This window comes from Chaetodon auriga, chromosome 15, assembly GCF_051107435.1.
Source record: "Chaetodon auriga isolate fChaAug3 chromosome 15, fChaAug3.hap1, whole genome shotgun sequence".
Lineage (NCBI taxonomy): Eukaryota > Metazoa > Chordata > Actinopteri > Chaetodontiformes > Chaetodontidae > Chaetodon > Chaetodon auriga.
The window spans coordinates 3,949,102-3,968,178 of NC_135088.1; the positions used below are offsets into that span (position 1 = coordinate 3,949,102).

General features: G+C 46.4%; 1 protein-coding gene across 1 annotated transcript; it reads right to left on the minus strand.

Moving 5' to 3' along the window:
* Positions 1 to 538: 538 nt before the first annotated feature.
* Positions 539 to 15,486, minus strand: tecta (tectorin alpha). The gene is made up of 23 exons (XM_076750670.1): positions 15,423 to 15,486; positions 15,176 to 15,315; positions 14,771 to 15,058; positions 14,314 to 14,451; positions 14,053 to 14,218; positions 13,457 to 13,869; positions 12,417 to 12,987; positions 11,709 to 12,319; positions 11,048 to 11,618; positions 9,949 to 10,577; positions 8,585 to 9,239; positions 7,854 to 8,053; positions 7,358 to 7,738; positions 5,798 to 6,084; positions 5,322 to 5,602; positions 4,850 to 4,960; positions 4,166 to 4,368; positions 3,772 to 3,935; positions 3,435 to 3,683; positions 3,165 to 3,327; positions 3,002 to 3,086; positions 2,772 to 2,891; positions 539 to 1,847 (listed from the first exon to the last, which is right to left on the minus strand). Exons 1-23 carry the CDS (start codon positions 15,484 to 15,486, stop codon positions 1,747 to 1,749), a joined length of 6,591 nt encoding a protein of 2,196 aa, XP_076606785.1. The 3' UTR covers positions 539 to 1,746.
* Positions 15,487 to 19,077: the final 3,591 nt, after the last annotated feature.

Sequence of the window (19,077 nt, forward strand, 5' to 3'; positions counted from 1 at the left end):
ACCTCGCCTTCAGCTGCCATCTAATGTCACTGATACCTGATGGATGATGACAGAACACTTGAACGCCTCACAGGCACACAGTCACTGCATGTTTCACCGCGGAAAGAATTTGATTTTGTAACTTTGAAGTAACTGAAGACGACCGCGAGGCGTGGACCGAATGACGGATCATTTCATTGATACTACGTTGCTATGAGACAGCTGCATTGATGACTTCCTTTCAGCTACTGAAACTGTCAGAGGACTTACTGTGTTTAAATGTTTATGGTTTTCTAAGTGACATAAAGGAACGGTGCATGGTGAACCTGCTGGACTAACGTGGTCTTGTCTCCTGAACGGAGCTGACTTCCTGCTTTGCATCAAACAAACATGACTCACGCTGACTTTGAGAACTTCTTCATTTATTAAAGGCCGTGTTGGTGCTGCTCTCAAAGAATAAACCATCTTCTGTTCTTACACAGCAAAAAAGAAACTGATTATTTAAAAAAAAAAAGTCATGACATAAACCACCAAACTGACAAGGACTGTACATTTGTACACAGAAGGTAGCAAAACAGGTCGACCTATGAAACACTGCTACTCACTGCAGAACTAATCCAAACTTCAGTCGTGAACACTGAAGCGTTACATAACAGGTGGTGACATTTATTGACATGACGCATAAGGTGCCAAATAGAAAACATTGACCAGGGACCGCACTTTACTCTATTAACAGTGATACCATCTGTTCAGAATGAATAATCGGGCAATATTTATGGCAGGAGTTTTATAGCTTTACAACTGATTAAGACAGAAATGAATATTTTAATGGCTGATTGCATACAGGATCTCAAAGCTGAACACAACCTGGGCACCAGCCTATGATGCCAAAGTGTGCCGTAAAAATATCCGAGTCTTCGTTCCACAAGGCGCTCTGCTCACACATAAATACTTCATTCATAAACTCCACTTTGACGTCGGCCATGTTTTTAGATTGTACTCTCCCACTGCTTCCATTATGAAAAATATCACCCAGTTTTATCCTCACACAATCCGTCGCCTTTTCGCTGCGAGCTGATGTCGATTTTGTTGGGTCAGAACGATAAAGTCATGTCAGTCGCTGGTCTAGAGGTCAAATAGGAAGTAAATGGATCAGCTGGTTAAAGTTAGGCAGTAGATCAACTGTCCGATAGACAGTCAGGAGGATCCGGATTGACAGCCCACCAACCCACCCGCCATGCAATCTGTACGTCTGAGCCCTGCCTTCAGCAGAGACCAACATCAGTTTGGGAGAATCTATAAGGTCTGCTCACAGGAGTGTAAAGTTAGGGCGTCTCCAACATGAAAAATACCTTAAATCCAACATGTGTACGATTAGAACATTTCCGACTTTAGCGCCATCTGGTGGTAGTGCAAAAAAAAACACAACATGGCCGACTAATGCATCATTTCTCTGCAAACAAAAACCATCATCATAATTTTGTTATAAACAATGAAAAAAACGCTCATCTTGGCTTCGAGGTGTGCTGATCATAATGTAGGAGGTGAAACGGCAGCATCGGTCATCCACGTGGCCAAAAACTGACTGACTTTTCTGGTTCAGTTGCCTTCAGGTGCTGCAGGAATATGTGGACTCACACACTGGATTCTGTCTAGTATCTGTGACGGCTGATCTACTGGCTAATCAACGCTGATACTTTGTGCATCTTCAAGTCTTTTCTGGGTTTTTATCTTTTTCACGTGTTTCCTTCTGTTGCTCGCGGGCTGTTAGGAGAGGAGAGGATGAGTACGAGCCAGGAGGATGAAGATGACGGCGCAGACGCTCAGCAGAGAAACCACCGGTGTTAGCTTACAGCTCGAGCTCACCGCTGGAAAAGAAGGAAACATTGATTATAAAAGAAGCTCTCAGGTACTTTGTCTGTACGTGTTTGTGAGTGTGTGGATTTTTGTTTATTGCTTTTATGTTTTATTATTGTGTGAGTGTGATTGTAATGTTCTTGGTTTGATAAGATAATGTGTACGTGCAAATTAAGCTGTGGTACAATTACTTCAATCCAAATTGTAACTGCACATAGTACTACATATGAATAACGTGGTTGAGCTGTTCATGCAGAGTTTTATTTGAAACTCTCTCAGCATCACTCGCTCAGCCAGCACAATGTACACAATGACCACAAAGATTAATGCCCTAACATCAGATATTCAGCTGTGTTACTTATTAACCAGCAGACGCCTGGTACGTCCTGGTCCTGTCAAGCGTCCACAGCAGAGGATGTGGAAGAGGCTGAGACGATCAGGCCGATGAGCGGCACAAATGAAACAGAAGGAAGCTTTAAGTGTGCAGGGTTTAGGGACATCTAGTGGTGAGGTTGCAGAGTGCAACCAGCTGAACACCAAGTGTGTAAGAGATGATGGCAGCTAAAGACATGACTCTCTGGAGCCAGTGTTTGTCCACTCTGGGCTACTGTAGAAACATGCAGCCTGCAGGAAATGAGGCGTCTGACACTGGCCTCATATTCTAGTGATTATAAATCTAATATTGACTGTTTCTGGCTTTTTAGCTGCACTATTTTCACCTGCTAACTGCGTCTGTTTGCAGTTTTTAGAGCTTTTTCACTGCTGCAAACATTAAGAGAGCAGTGAGAGACCTGAAAAGTAGCTCAACTGTGGTGACTTTGCTCAAAGAGGTAAACATTTAGAGATAGCTTAAATCTTAAATGTTTCGTCTGTGCACCTGTGTGTGTGTGTGTGTGTGTGTGTGTGTGTGTGTGTGTGTGTGTGTGGGTCCTTACTCCGGCAGCTTTTCCCATCTCGCTGCAGCATCCCAGTCACACAGCTGCAGACCGGTCCAGTCGTCTTACTGGTGCAGATCTGTTCGCAGCCTCCATTGTTGTCCTCGCACCAGTCTGACTCTACGGAGAGAAGACTTTGGGATTTCTGTTTGCAGTCAACTGAGGACTCTGATACAATCAGAGAAGAGCAGAAGGCGAGCTCGTTACACCCGGACTGAGGTCGTACTCACCTCTTCTTCTTATAGGTCCAACAGTCAGGATGTGCTCTTTATGGTCGCTGTCCTCGGAGTACATTCGTCTCTTGTGTGGACAGTTCTGGATGCACAGCACACACACATTAATCCGGCGGACTCTGGTTCATTCAGTCTCATTAAAGATGAAGATTTTTCTCACCACTTTGCAGGCGTTCGTCTCGGAGTCGCACAGGGAAACGTCGCAGTGGAGGTGGACCTCGTCGTAATCACCGATGAACTTGAAGACGGTGACGTGGAAGCGACAGGTGAGCGACACGCCGTTCTCCGCCATGCCGATGGTGTTGTCCTTTATGTTGGGACACCTGGAGGGAGCAGATGTTAAAGCAGCAGGTTTGGATGTACGTTTTTAAACCTGACAGTGACAGTTTAGTGGTTGTGAGCCGGTGTGCGTGGTGCTCCTCCAGCTTACCCTCTCTCTATGATGATATAGCGGAGGCGGTCGCTGCTGTAGCGGGACGGCGTGGCCCAGCACATGTTCACTATGAGGATGAGCTGGTTTTCATCCGCCCCCTCCACAAACACACCCACAAAGAGGATGTCCCGCGTGCTGAGCACCACCTCCCCCTCCCTGTACGGATGGCGGTACGAGGAGTTCTTGTACAGCGCCATCTTGGTGATGAAGTTTCCCTCCTGGGTCGGTAAGGTGAGGTTTATCACACTGGAGGAGGGAGGAGAAAGGGGAGACATGTAGCCTGCTGTTGTTTGCAGCCACAGCATGTTATTCTACAGCGTCTGCTCCCTCTGACCTGAGCATGGGCTTCAGGACGGTCTCCAGAGAGATCTTCAGGTCCAGCTCGTAGGCGCAGGAAAACTCCACGTTGATGGTTTTATCTCTGGTGATGACGTTGCCGGTGTTGTTCACGCTCTCGATCCACACGGTGTTTTTGTACATGATGTGTGTGCCGTTCGACTGTCGCAGAGACATTTAGAAGATTCATCAGGAAACAGAAGCACAGATGTAGTCTGACATTTTGAGGATAAACCTGTTTTCTATATTAAAGGCAAAGTTTAACATCTTGCTTATTGTAGAAAGTCACATGAGGAGATCATTAGAAAGAAATTAGGGTTACACATCATACAAACAGACAGCGTAAAGGTACAGACACGGGTGTGATGATGCTCAGAAAGGACTGAACTGACCTGGACGATGGAGCCGCAGTGTCCCTTCGTGTTGTTGATGTGGAAGGAGATGAAGTCCTCCCCCTCGATGCCGGCGCAGTGCTCGTCGTTGATCCTGACGTCCTCCCGCTCAAAGCCCAGCTGGAAGAGTTTACACTTGGAGATGGAGACCTCCATCTGAGCGTGTTTACAGGTCACCTCCGCCTGGATAATGTCATCATCTGCTGCCAGACGCACATCCAGGACCGGACACCAAAGTTATTATTATTATTATTATTATTATGATAATAAAGAGGAGTGACAGTTAAATGAGGAGACATGTTTTATGACATCTTACTTGGACGACATACTAATAAAAATAAGGACTGCAGGATGATTTTACCAATAGAAACAGCTGACAGCGGGTGTTATTGGTTTAGCTTATCATAGATATATTAGTATTAGTGTCTGTCGATTGATAAGTATGAACAGATTGTACTACAGATTATTGTATTTTTGTAAAATGTCCTGTTCAGTACATATCTTAGTTGCACATCTAAACAAATAAACAAATTTGATGTGTGTGTGCAACAAATGAAAACTGATCAATATCTGGTTATGAGATGTTTTTAGGGAGCTGTCGTCTTTTTCGTTTGTTTATATCATAGCGTGATGACAGCGTACAGGGACAGGATTAAAACTGGTATCACCACCCGAAGCGCTCACCTCCGGTGCTGGTGGGTAGCTCTGGACAGCCACACAGGTCACCTCCGTTCTCCAGCTCGCAGGTGAAGTTTGTGCAGATCTCTCCTGCACAGGGGTCGTAGATCCATTCTGCTAAAGACAGGTCCACACACAACGTCAGCTGTCACGCACAACGCTAGCAGACACCGAGCAGCGTTAAAGTTCATCACCTGAGTCCGATATTCATGTTTTGGTCTCCACCAGTTCCTGACTCTTTAGCTCTTTAGCTGCTAAACGCCTCGTATTGGCATATTATTCATTCAGTTCTCAAATAGAGCTAATTGATGCTTCATTTCAGTGATGCCACTACTAAAAAGGTGTGTCTTCTTCTATTGTCTCATCTGTTTGTACCTTATTGCATTACAGTGGGCATCAAAATGTCTACGTTTTTTAAAACTGCGGCCGACAGCACGGACATGCACGGACAGACGCTGGTGCCTCACGGTGCCCTTACAGCAGTTTTCTTGGGTGATCCACTTGGTGGTGAGGGTGCCCAGGGAGCGGCAGGCCTCTGCGTAGGCAGCCAGTGAGCCACAGACCTGAGCCTTACGGTGATTGTAGCAGCCGTCCAGGTAGCAGGACTGGTAGAAGGGACGGGGATCCAGCAGACCGTGGCACGGCTGGAAGAAACCCTTCAGCTGGGTGAGCTTCAGACAGGCGTCTTCACCTTGAAGCGCCACCACTGCCGTGTTGTCACAGGACTGAGCCAGAGCCACGTACTGGGTTTCATCACAACTACAGGAGAAAGACCAGCATCCAACTGTCAAAGTTATTGCTTCATTTTATTATTCATCAGTATTGAATTTACTTTCTGTCTGCAAATACTGGACAGACTTATATACACTGGGAGGGAAGACTTATTTAGTGGAGTTTTAATGTTCATTTTTGGCATAACTTAAATATTCCACCGTGCCTGTGAGCCTCACCCACCTGTTCTGCATACCGTTGGTCTTCCAGCTCTGGGCCAGCTCCAGGGCGCTGACCGCTGGCTTGCCCCTGGAGGTGATGTAGTCGTCACTGGGGTCTCCGTTGAAATTCCCACAGAGGCCACACACCTTGTTCTGAAGCCGCTGGCCCATCGTGATGCTGAGGGTGTTGAAGTGGTTGTATCGGATCTGGATGTCCTGCGGTGTGTCAATGACGATGAAACCTTCGGATGTGGACAGACGTGTCATCAGCCCAGTTAGAAACGGTACTGATACTGGTGTACCATTGACCTGTGGAGACACAAGAGACAGAAATCTTTACATATTTAAGACACACAGTCACTTCATTGACCCGCAGAAGGTCAATTTCTGTGCCCTCACCTGAGGTTTGACCACATTCAGTCGTTTTCAGATGGCTACATTGCTACAACATAGTGCCCTAATTATATTAGATTATATTATTATGTATTAGATTATTAGAGTTTGAGCTTCAACATGTAAGCTCCATCACCTGGAACAGGAATGTAGATCTGGGTATCATCTGCATAAAATTATTTCATATTCACAAAAGACAACACTGAGGAGGAGCATGGAACAAACAGAGAGGAGACAGTAATTATTCTGGCCCCTGGAGAACCTGACCTGAGCCACTTGAATGCATCACCACTGATACGAACACTGACTGATGACTCATCGAGAGCCAGAGTTCAAGGCAATCAGTGAGCCATTAACCACTTCCACTTTGAGTGGAATGATATGACCTGGAGGAGCTCCACTGGGCTGTTAGTGGTAATTGGTAAATTGGACTGAGACTCTTTCAAGTGTTCTGGCAAGAAAAGGGAGATCTGAATTGGATGTTTGTTTAGTTTCTTGAGGAGAGGTTTAATAAAGGCGTCTTTGAAGAAAGAGGGCAAATAGAGATGATAGGTCTATTAAAGTGAGACTAAGGAGCATTGGGACGAAGACATCACACAAACGTCCTCTTACAAAAGACACTTTGAATTCATAAACAACAAAACATCTTTTTCTCAATGCTACAGTATAACAAAGGGATGTGAGGGGTTTGCAGTGACCAGTAGCTCATGGTGGCTAATGTTAGCAAACCTACTAATTTCACTTTAAAGCAAACACAGACAACAACATTTGCACGGACAGAAAACAGCTGCTTCAGCTGCTAAAGACTCCATATGTTCACTCGTTTGCCTGTGTCTTTATCTGGCTGCTGTACGCTGCTAGGCAGGTAGCGTACAGCGAGTTTATCAGAATGTTTTGCTGCCTGCTGCAGCTGATAGCACAGAGAGCAGTGAGACTAACTAAAGCTGTGGCCCATAAAACCAAAACAATGAGCTGAAAGACACTAACATGCTCTTTAGAGAGGATTGATCTTTGTGGGTTCTTCACTATGAGTAATTCAAGCTAAACTATTACCAGGTGATCGTGTTGTTAAAGGGGGTCAAAGCTTGTGGTTTGTAAAGTTGAAGTGAAATCAAACTGCAGAGTCATAACCAGGTTGGTCAGTAATGTCCAACAATTGGACGATATACTGACAAACCAACAACCTCACCTTGACGGTGCTGCCAGATATGAGTATGTTCTCCTCGTTGAGGTAAAGGTAGACATGAGAGATGGTCGTGAGGTTGGGAGTGCTCCATTTATCAAAGTTAGCGATGAGCTGGAAGGAGAGGTCAGGCAGCTTGTGGCAGTTCGTGGACAAGACGAAGGAGCAGGAGGCCGGGAGCCGCAGCGATGCCCCGTCGAAGGTCCTGAAGACGCCGCCGCCAGAGGCCACGCAGTGCTGCGAACGGCGTGCAAAGCAGCCGCGCACACCATACCGTAGGGTGCACTCTTCCTCCGCCTTACAGCGCCGCGGGTCGCACTGGATCAGGTTCCGCCCGATGCACTGACAGCGTTTGGTGCAGTCGCTGTTCCAAAACAGCTGCTTGGGCTGAGATAAAGAAAGATTTGTGCTAAAATCAGACCAATGAGGGCATTGAATAATGAGCTAGTTTTGGCTGCAGGTCACTGAGTTTATTCCGTGTGGTGCTGGATGTTGGACTGACCTCATAATACTTGCCGTCCGTGTAGCAGCCGCAGTTCTGAGGCAGGATGCAGCTCTTGCCGTTGAGCACGTAGCCCTGGTCGCACTGGCAGCCCTCCACACAGTCCTGGCTGCAGTCTCTCTGGCCGCGGGCTGGGGCGCACTGCGGCGGGCACACCGACGTGCAGCTGGAGTAATGGCTGTTCGGTGGACAACTCTGGACTGGGAGCAGGCAGGTCAGCAAAGATATTAGCAAACGATTGCATTGCATTGTGCAGCCACGATGATTGGTGGTGATTTTTCAGGGGTAAAAACAGGAGACATGCAACATTTTGGGGAACATGCTTATTCTGTTTCTTTTAGATATAGAGATGAAAAGATCAAAATCAATTGAATACTTGCCTGCAAAGTATGGAGCTAGAGACAGGGCATGGTTAGCCTAGCTTAGCATAAAGACTGAAAGCAGGGGGTACACTTAGCCTCCACCATGAACTGAAGAATACTTCTTCCAACACATGTGAAGCAACCTAATTAACATAGTTTATCGGATTTGTTTATCCTGATACAAACCGAAATGTAAAAATGTAAAAATGACAATTTGTGGTAAACATTTGTGGTGGAGGCAGAAATCTCAGATGTCTCAAAGCCTGGACGAATAAATCTAAAACTATCTACGTGAACAGAAACCAGTGAAAATACATGTTTTAACTCAAGGGCAGACCTTTGCATCACTGCTCACACACTTGCACTCACCACACGATGTGTCACTCCTCCAGCCGGTAACCGGCACTCCTTGGGTCTGACAGGTGCTGGCGTATATCTGCAGCCAGTTACAGATTGTATCCTGGGCTCCCTGGTCCAAACAGGTGTCCTGCAGGCAGCTCTGATAAAAGAACGCTGGCGCCACCTTACTGTGACAACGCGCAAACACGCCTCCTCGATCCACAATCAGCCCACACAGTCTCACGGCCTCAGGCTCCACAAACACATACAGTCCATCTCCAATGTGGAAGCGTATGCCCGTGTTGACTTTGTTTCCTTCGTCGTCACCGTTGTTTGTGTTGCCATCAGCCACCATAAGAGGGGCATCGTTTGACATGCTTTTCTCTGCCAGGCCACAGCGAGGGCAGGAGTCTCCACAGCCCACCTGGCAGAAGGTGTCCCTCTCCGCCCAGGCCATGCCCCAGTCGGTCGTGGTGAGGGTGGGCGGGGATAAGGGCATGCCCTGGCAGAGGCCGCAGGTCGTGTTGTAGAGGTCACGGGGCAAAGTCAGCAGGAGGAGAGTGTTCCAGTCAAAGGCCACCTTCAGGCCAAAATCCGTCTCCAGAATGAGCTGCATGCCCAAGGTGAAGACGTTGACCTTCCCTGGACCCAGCTTCAGAGGAAGGTACAGACGCTCCTTATTCACCTGAGCAAAGAGAGATTCAGTGAAACTGGTTCTACTTTGAACAGGTTTAACTCTTATTATAGGATCACCACCATCTGACACACACACACACACACACACACACACACACACACACATACACACACAACAGAAGCACTTTTATCACCAAGTCATAGTTTCTAATCTAACCGACCTGCATGTTTTCAAAGTATGTGGGGAAACCCAGGTGATGAATGGATAACATGAAGACTCAATGAAAGAGCCTCTATGTGTTTCTCATATAATCTAATTGTATAAGACAGACAGAAACAGAGAGAATGAAATTAACTGTGTGTGTGTGTGTGTGCATGTGTGTGTGTGGGGCGGTCTGTTGGGTTATGTGTGTCATTTCTGTTCCTCCTCAGATCTTTTAGTCGGTTTGTGAACCCGGTCCAAATGTCGCTCAGGGTCAGGGTTTTGACTGAGCCAAATCCAGCCTGATAAAAGATGCCCATTGAAATTAGATCCACCTTAAGCCAATCAAAAGGAATTCACCCTCTGCCTGGTTATTCTATCGGCTTGATTAGAAATAACATCCTCACAAATACAACAACTACGACCTTCACGGGTCATGCATAACACTGATGATGAGATAATTGTTTAATATTCATATTATGAGCCTTATTTCAGGTGTTCTTCTCATAATCACAGCCCTTGGTTCATTCACTGTTATGCCTATTCATGCACTCACCGTGACAGTGTTTTTATAGCTTCGAGACACTTCAATCTCATAGTTGTAGACCTCCAGCACAAACCCCCTCACCCAAATTGCCTGGCTTGTGTCCCTTTCCTCATTCCGAGCTGCCAATTTAAACTGAGGGAAAGTTCCACTGATGGTTGCAGGGTCCCTGCTGTCCCTCCCACAGTTGGTGGTGGCCATCCTGAGAGTGCAAGAGCTCTGCAGCTCAAATGGTACGCCCCCAAACGGCAGAAAATGTCCATAACCAGCCGCCACACACAGGGCCTCGGTGCGCGGCTGGCAGAAATACAGGCCGTCATTCTCCTGGCAGTACTCCTCAAGGTGACAGGGTGCAATCTGACAGTATACACTGTTGTCAGAGCCATTGCAGTAGCATCGCTCCTGGCACTCCCAGTCTGTCCAGAAAGTCTGATTAGTGGCCAGCTGGCGGCCGTGGCTCATGCAGCCACAATCACTGCGTGCCACGCAGAGGCCATCACGGAGCACGAAGCCTTCCTCGCACTGGCACCCCTCCTGGCATGGCAGCGGGCATGGCTCTTCAGGTTCATCCAGGTTGGTGCAGGTCAGAGGGCAGGCGCTGGTACACTCATCAAAATGACTGTTCTCTGGACAGGGAAGAGCTGGGACAGAAGAACGAGGTCAGAGACAGCAAGAGACAAGACCAAATCAAGATGACAAGAATACTCCACCAAAAACGTTCCTGGATAATACACCACTCAAGTGGCCACCCATACACTCAGTATGTTGTTTAGAACCTATTTATATCTTATTTTTGTTAAAATAGGACTAACTACAAAGCTTATCTTTGTTGCTAGCATGATCAGCTGTGTCAGATGAAACCAAGTTTTCTGATATTAAAATGTCCCTCTCACCAAGTCTTGTTACATGTTGTAACTATATTTTACTTTGGTTATATGTCAATAAAAGGAAAAAAATGTTTCACTTTGTTGTTTGAAGGTAGATGTTGCCTGTCTGTTACCTGTTCTCTGTTCTGGACACACAGAGATGATTTATTCATCTTATTATGAGTTTGATGCCAAACAACCAAACCATCAAGCTGTTCCTTTAAAGTAAAGATAAATCTACTCACGGCAGTTGGTGGCACTCCTCCAGGAAGTGAGGCCTACTTGAGCATCCTGACAGGCGGTGGCATAAGCCTGCAGTGAAGAACACAGGGCTGAGCGATTCCCTTCCTTCACACACATGTTATACAAGCAGTTCCTGAAGAAAGGTGAGGGGTTGACCACCGCATGACAAGCCAGAAATGAGCTATTCCCCGGGTCATTGATGTTGCCACACATCCAAGGACTCTGGTAGAGTCGCAAGTCTGTGCACATGCGATACAGGTCATCACAGTCACCGTTACAGGTGAGGTCATCAGCAATGGACCGCCAGCCCTCTGTGAACTGTTCTGTAGACTCCGCCAGGCGTCCATTTGGAAGGCGAAGGTCATCAGTGGAATTGCTGTTGAAGACACCACATAGACCACAAGTAACATTGTAGAAGAGGGTGGAAAGGGAGATGTTGAGGAATCCCTGCCGTGTGTAGTGCACACGAAGCAGACCGCGGGACTCCACCACTGTAGCATTGCCCGGTGCTCTGTAGATCATCATCAACTCCGTCGGATGGACGTATGGGAGCCCCACTGGTTCACCATTCACCTGGAAGACAAAGAGGTGTCAAACCCATCAGTCCTCAGCGGCTGGAAACAGGTAACAACAATGTTTTTGCACTGCAGAGACAATACTAACCTTTACTGTATCAAAATCAATCCCTCCCATCTGAGCTTCCACATTAGCCACTGTAACGACCACCGGTCTTTTCCAAGAGGGGCCTTTGTTCACCAGCCGCCGGCCCATCTTCACCTCCACCACTGAGCCATTAGCTGGCACTGCACCACACAGCTTCAGCAGGTAGTAGGAGCTGTCATCTGGGAACAGCAGGAAGGTGCCATCAAAGGAGGATGTCACTGAGTTCTGGGTGATTGAGCACACTCCCTCCCTCCGAGGGTAGCAGCCCAGCAAGCCCACTTCCGCCACACACACCTCACCCTCCTTACAGGACTCGTTGAAACAGGAGACTTCCCCTGCAAGCCCGCAGTTGCAGCGGAGGGTACATTCACCTTCTTCACCACCGAGGCCAGCCCAGAAAGTGTTATTAAGTGGGTAATAGAGGCCGTTATGCTCACAGCCACAATCTTCACGCTGGACACAACGACTGCCGCTGAGGACGTAGCCTTGGTCACATTGGCAACCCTCAGTGCAAGGGTGAGCACAGTACAGGGGGGCGGTGAGGTCCGAGCAGGAGGCCGGGCAGGCACTTGTGCACACTTGGTAATGGCTGAACTCCGGACAGGACAAAGCTGAGAGCCAGCAAGAGAGAAGAAATTGTGTAAGATGATGCAAGTAAATAAATGTGAGCGGAAGAATCTGCTTAAACTGAATCAAACTGAATCTCACCGCAGAAGGTGCGAGATCTCCAGGGTCGTATCGTGACCCCAAGGGCCTGACAGGCCAGAGCATAGGCCTGGATGGCTTGGCAGAGCGTGGTGATATTATCCCTGTTGCTGCACATGTCATATACACAGCTATACACAAAGGCTGTAGGGTCCACTACAGCTCTGCAGTCCCTAAAAGGTCCATCGGTTTTGTTGATGAGCCCACAGTAGTCTGAGCGAAAGTAGAAGGCTTCTGTATAGGGGTCACAAACGCTGCAGTTCTGGGCACAGCCATCTGTACACCTCCAGTCAGTGTCCTCTGCTCGCCAGCTGCCCCCCAACTCCACAACACTTTCTGCCAGAGAGCCATCAGGAAGCACAGGATCATCAGCAGGGTCATCGTTATAGTTACCACAAAGGCCACAAGTGTTGTTGAAGTAGGAGCTGGGTAGAGAGATGGATGCATAATGTTGGCCGTCATAGGTTACCAAGAGTCCAAAGTCTGTTTCTAAAGCAACGGCAACGCCAGACTGATATACCCTGACAGCACCAAGCTGGAGTTGAACCGGTAAAGTCTTCATCAAGCCATCCACCTAGAGAGAGGGACAGAGGACAAATCAGATAAGGAACAATGACGATGGTAAAAAAAAAAAAGTGCAACTGTCTGCCTATGACAAAACTCTCAAAATGTGCATCCTGTATCATCAGATTGAACTTGGATATTATGGGAAAAAAAACTAAATGTGATAACTTGCTAATCTTTTCTCACATAAACTCAACTGAAAACAGCACAAAGAGAATATATTTAATGTTTGACCTCATCAGCTTCATTGATTTTTGCAAATATATGCTTATTCTGAGTTTGATGCTTTAAAAACACCTGTTTGGATCCAGGTTAACAGGTTAATTGGTAACAGGCGATAGTATCATGATCGGGTATGAAAGGGGCATCCTTGAACCACTCTCTAAAGTGTAAATGCAAACACAAGCATGTGCCAAGAAGCACAGACAATGAAAATATTGTGGTCAATCCCAATTTTAAACCGGTCCACAGATTCTCACCTGGACTGTTCCAAAACTGCCTTTGGGTAACAGGACTCTGTGACCATACACCTCCACTGTGACATCTCTAAGCCAAGAAACAGAAGCACCTCCTCGGTTCTCATTTTTGGCCTCCACACTGAAGAAGGGCAACCCCGCAACCTCCCAGCAGGGCCGAGCCAGCAGGTAGGAGCAGGTTCCCTGGAAGTGATAGAGGAAGCCGTCGAAGGTGTGGTAATGAGGGTCGCCAAATACCACGCAAGTGCTGGTGCGGGTCGGCTGGCAGTAAAAGGCCCCTTCCTGCTGCTCGCACGTCTCCAGCTGCCCGCATGGAGCCTCTTGGCACTGCACCTCATTGTCAATGTCAAGGCAGCGGCATCGTTGTGAACACTGGTCCGACAGCCAGAAGATTTCCCCTCGTCTGTAAAAACGCCCTGGAGGGGACGTAGGAAAGACAAAAGAGGATTTACAAGAACAGCTCTGGACACAGCTGAAGGATTTGATATCAAAATGTCACTGGCTGCTCTTAGTGTTTGCAGAACTAAAGATGCTCAAGCTCTTGTGGAAAGGAGAAACCTGCGTGGACGTGGGTACCAGGGTTTGACATTTGAACTTGCCATTGTAGCTGCAGCCATTGGCAGGATCTATCAGTTCAGTGTCTACACGGAAGAACCAGCGCCCAGGCGTATTTACATTGGTAGTCTGTTCGATGTTCACCACATCATTTGACCGTGATCCTGGCAGGTTGAAGAAGTGACCAATGTCTCCACCATTAAAACCTGACTGAAAAGGGGAAAGGTGTGAGGGTCGTGAGGTGAAATGTTCATCACATCATTACCATAAGAGAAAAGGTCTATTTGAGGACATTGTGAGAATACCTGAGCCGTTGTCCCACCGAGTCCTGTTAAAGGATCTCCACCACTGGCAGTTCCTGTGCTCCATGTGATTTCTCCATAGTTGAACATACAGAAGGATGCTACACCATCTGAGATTAGTACAGTTTGGAATGTGTTCACCTTTAAATCAAACGAGAGGATTAAAATAGTTTTACAAAGACAAAAACAGACATACACATAAAACCAGAAGAAGGGGTCAGTTTAGTCTCCCTCACTAAGCATGATTTCGGTGATTTGTAGATCACAACATGTCCACATGGGACAAAACAAAGCTGCACGATGAGGTTTTTATGCTTGTCTCTATCTCAGTGTAATTAGAACCTGCCTTCTCATTTGACACTGGGTTAGTCTGTAAACAGATGTATGTATACGAGTGTCTCTTCAATAACTGCTGCTGAGCTGCAGTTGCTCAACATTATTTTGTGTATTTGGACTTTACCGGGGTCGTCTGGCTTCCTCCATAGAAGGTGACTTGGTGCCACGTTGCAATAAAGACCCAGGAGGCTGTGAAGGTGGGCATGTTTTTGAAGTATTTCCGGACATCTTGCGTCGCCCTTTCCAGTATTTCCGGTGCGGTGGACTCTCGGTAGTACACGTCTCCGCGGATGCCGTTGTGCACATCTGCCCAAAGTGGAGCAATGAATGATCTGCTGTCACTCAGGGGAAAAGCCTCTGGTGTAAACTGGCTAACCTGCACGTTGAAGGAGACCACTCCATTGTTGTTGACCTGTGAGCAGAACAGACAGGGTTGTATTTTGAGCATCATCAAAAACTTATTTTAAGATTGATGAATTACAACTTTTTGCACAATGACAAGAGTTTGAGAGTTTTGGTCAAGGCTTACATAGATGGAACGGTAGGGGACATTGAAGAAAATGAAGTGAATGAGCAAAGAAATTTCAGGAGAACTCCCATCATCCATCTTGGGGGTCTCTAGATCCCTGTGGCCGGGTCCATACGGATACAAGATATCCTGAGTACGAGCTAAAAGGAGAACATTGTAAAAAAGCTCATTAAAGTGACTTTGAAATACTAAAAAATGAAGGAATTGATGTGGAGGATGACTTCAACATGTTCCAAGTGCGTCATACCTCCCGTCTGTACAAAGATGCTGAAGAGGTGGAGCAGAATGACTGGACAGCCTGGCCTGACCATTCTACAACAAACAGAGAAAGAGCACGAGATACCGGCAGTGTGATTAATTTGCCCGTTATGTTACCTCCTCCTTAACCCTGTCTGGGAATCTGTTACATTATCTGTGTAGCATCTTGGCTAAAGCTGATGGAAATGCAGGCAGACGTGAGTCATAGGACAGCTTCTCATAAACAAGGTGGTTAGACAAAAGTAGAGAGGAGGGAGAACCATCAAACCAACGTCACGTTACTTCTTTAAGACCAGGCTCCCAGGTCTCCCCTGAGGAGCCCTGAAAAGGCCCCATTATGCATGCCAGAACAATGTGTCAGGATCACATTTGCCTTACGGTCCCATGTGAGCCGGCAACAGTGGACTACGGGCCTCTCTGTGGCCCGGCTCCCTGCAGCTGACCAAACTGGCTCGCTGTGCTCCAGCGTCTCTGTGTCTGAAGCCGCAAGGCTGCTTAGGACCTCATTACCACTTCTGTTTGGGAGCAATCCATGCCTTGTTGGCTAGAGGGAGAGGAGCATAAACACTGGGGCACTAATGGCTTTAAGTGAGCAGGTTTGAATTGCCAAGGTCCTTGCAGTGGCCCTTTGGGGCTGTTCAGTACCTGGCTTGGCATTCTTCCCATTGGCAAAGTAGAGCATACAGCCAAGTTGGCAGATGTTACCTTCACCATATAGCATTTAAACTGTTCAGTGAAATAGAATGAAACTTCAAAAAGTATTGTTTGTGCTTTCTTTACTCATAAAGACCCTTCTGGACATCATCAAACTTATGAGGCATTCTGCCATTCTCATCTTTTATTGTTTTTGATGTTTGGACTTGTAAAATGATTTGAAGTCCATACCAGTATCCCATCATGCATTGTCCATCAACCAGCAGTAATGGAGGACGACATGAGCACACAACTGTTAGAAAGTTTGTGCTAAAAATTTAGATTTATCACCAGATTTAGTTTGGTGATTTTTAACCATAAAAGTTTCGTGCCTACTTGAAAATTTGGAGATGGGTTGACGACCAGCTAGCCGGTTTGCTAGCTACCAGCCAGTCAGCGTCATCTCAGAGTCCCTTGGTAATTTAGCAGAAGCACTGACGTTTCTTTAACCATAATGAAGGTTCATGTTTTTATTGTTCATTGTACAATAGTGCCGTCTTTGTGATGAGAATGATCAGAAGCAGTGTGATGCATGATGTTATCATCATTTTTATTATCTCTACACATCACACATCACAATCTACATCAAAACAGCCAAAACCTAAACATTAACTGTCCTGAAGGCTATTGATCATGATCACTCATGAGGCCTCCACCTAAACCTCCGTAAGCTGTGAATTCTACTCAGCTTGATGGTAAATTGTGTTCAGGTGTGCCAAAGTTAGTGAGCACTGCTGAGAGAGGTCTGCTCCAGTGTCATCGGCCCCTCATCACACATTGTCAGCACAAAGATTACCACAATTGCTCTTTTGACTCTTGTAGCTCACCATCTTATCTGCCTGCTGTTTAACTCCATGCCTTTTAGCAGGCCATTTAGATAAAGACATGAAAAGACATGTTTATCTGCAGGGTCACACTCAGACAACTCGTACTGTATGAAGGCAGGCATGCTTTATCTAAAGCTAATTCACACCTGAAGCACATTGATTTACTTTTTTTTATGTGAGGCTTGAAAATGAGGTGAAGTCAGACTGACATTCAGCTGTGAATTCATGCTTTGATGAAATAATTACAATCGCAATGTTAAAAGTTGAGGAATGACATGAATTGTTTTGTTGACAGTCTTAATATGAACATTAGCGGAAATTTGATGAAATTCGAGTTTGGTCCCAAAATAAATCTGAGGGTTCAGAGGACGATTGAAGTGGAAAGGAACAAACTGATCTATTATTGTTACACAAAGATATATTTAGTTTTATGACTTTTCTAAAAATAAAAGTATGTGAGACAGAACAATCATTATTTGGTTGAGCTGATATCCACACTTACACCATCACCATACCCTGTGATGAGGTCAGAATATGAGTTTTAAAGGGGTTTGAAGCCCTTAAATTGAAGTAAAAAAGGTTGGAAACACCTGTATTACATGTCAGCGACTGTATTAGACCATGAAGCGATAGTGACCATTAGCAGCAGAGAACTGTTTCCTAAAAATCTTTCCTAAATAGACCCCAAATATCTGAGACACACACAGTCCATGTTTGCAGGATCAGAAAGTGACAAGCCAGGAAGTTCAGCTTACTTTCTGCACACAGTCTGATTAATAATAAGGAAACTGATGAAATGCGGTGGAGGAGGAAATGATGCACTCACCTGCCTTCAGAAGATGCACATCTAGCACCTCACTAGTCTAACCTGGCAACCTCCTCACAGCAGTGTCTCATCCAGCAGAGGACCATCCAGAGAGTGCTGGTGGTGATGGAGGGAGTAAAACGAGGCACAGGTGATAGTAGCTGATGTGTTGAATGAGGGTCTGTAGAGGACCTGGACGGCCACACAGAAGAGAACCTCTTGTCCAAGTCCAGATCCACAGGATTACGAGCAGAAGCAACAATCCAAAGGTTTGTGTTGAGTGTTTAAGCGGTGATGTCCTTAGAGGAGAGTAATGGAGATTGAAAAGCACCTGTTGGAGCTGTGGAAGGAGCTTTGCCTAAAGAAGCAGGTGCAAACTTTACCTGGGATAGTGTTCAACTTAATCTGAGATCAGTGTTTGGGCAAGGGGGGTAGGTGGGGAGGGGAGGGAAGTTGAGGGGAGGGACAGCATAGGAATCTGAGGAAGAGAGGGAGTGGAAACAGAGCAATATGTAAGAGGGGGAGAGGGGAGGTCAGAGATGTGGAAAGGATGGAGGGAAGTGGAAAAACCAAAGAGAATTACTGCTTCACAGACGTTTTAAACACAGGAAAAATGAAAGTTTTGAACAAAGAAAGACTCTCATACAGGACGAGTGTCGAGCCTTTTGGCCAGGATCCGTCATTTACACCTGCAAAGTGCCAAATGATGATAGAATATGTGTTTGGTGGAAAACCTGGAGGAAACACTGCGGCCTTTATCTCTTTGGAACAATGACAGCCTTTTTTAATGTTTTCCTCAGCATTGTAGCAGCATTTAAAAATTTTTTTTTTTTGTGAAAATGGACAGGAAATATTTCTCTCCTGCTCAGTTATTTGTCTGACGAGTCCTTGGCAGGTGTAAAGTGAGCCTGACATTAGACCCTGCCTTTGGATTAGGCCTCAATTGTGGTGAAGACTTTGCCAGGGTTCACTCAGTGCAGTTAAGGCTCAGGGCACCTGAGCACACAAACTCACCAAAGTCGTACAGTCTCACTCTGGGGCATTTATGGACAAAAACCAGAAACGCACACACAGTCTGAAACCTTGCTTTTCAGGCTCTGTGGTAGGTAGAGTTACAGAATTAACATGAGTCACTTTGGATACTCTGTGTACCCCCTTTTTTAATTAGGAACAGCCTCATTTACAAGGTTATACAAGACACTTCATTTCCATAGATGCTGGAGAGATAACGAGGGGAAATCTCAGGTGGATCCACACTGATAGGGTCTGGGAAGGAGAGGGCAGTCAGTTGGGTCTTTGTTGCAGGAGGACAGTGGACG

What these genes read in the sequence shown, in the direction of transcription:
- tecta (XM_076750670.1), bottom strand. Translation starts at nt 15,486, where the DNA reads ATGGTCAGGCCAGGCTGTCCAGTCATTCTGCTCCACCTCTTCAGCATC. An exon ending in ACCAACGGTATGCAGAACAG is followed by an intron (nt 5,603 to 5,797) that starts GTGGGTGAGGCT and finishes TTTCTCCTGTAG; the next exon opens with TTGTGATGAAACCCAGTACG. An exon ending in TGGACCTATAAGAAGAAGAG is followed by an intron (nt 2,892 to 3,001) that starts GTGAGTACGACC and finishes TTCTCTCCGTAG; the next exon opens with AGTCAGACTGGTGCGAGGAC.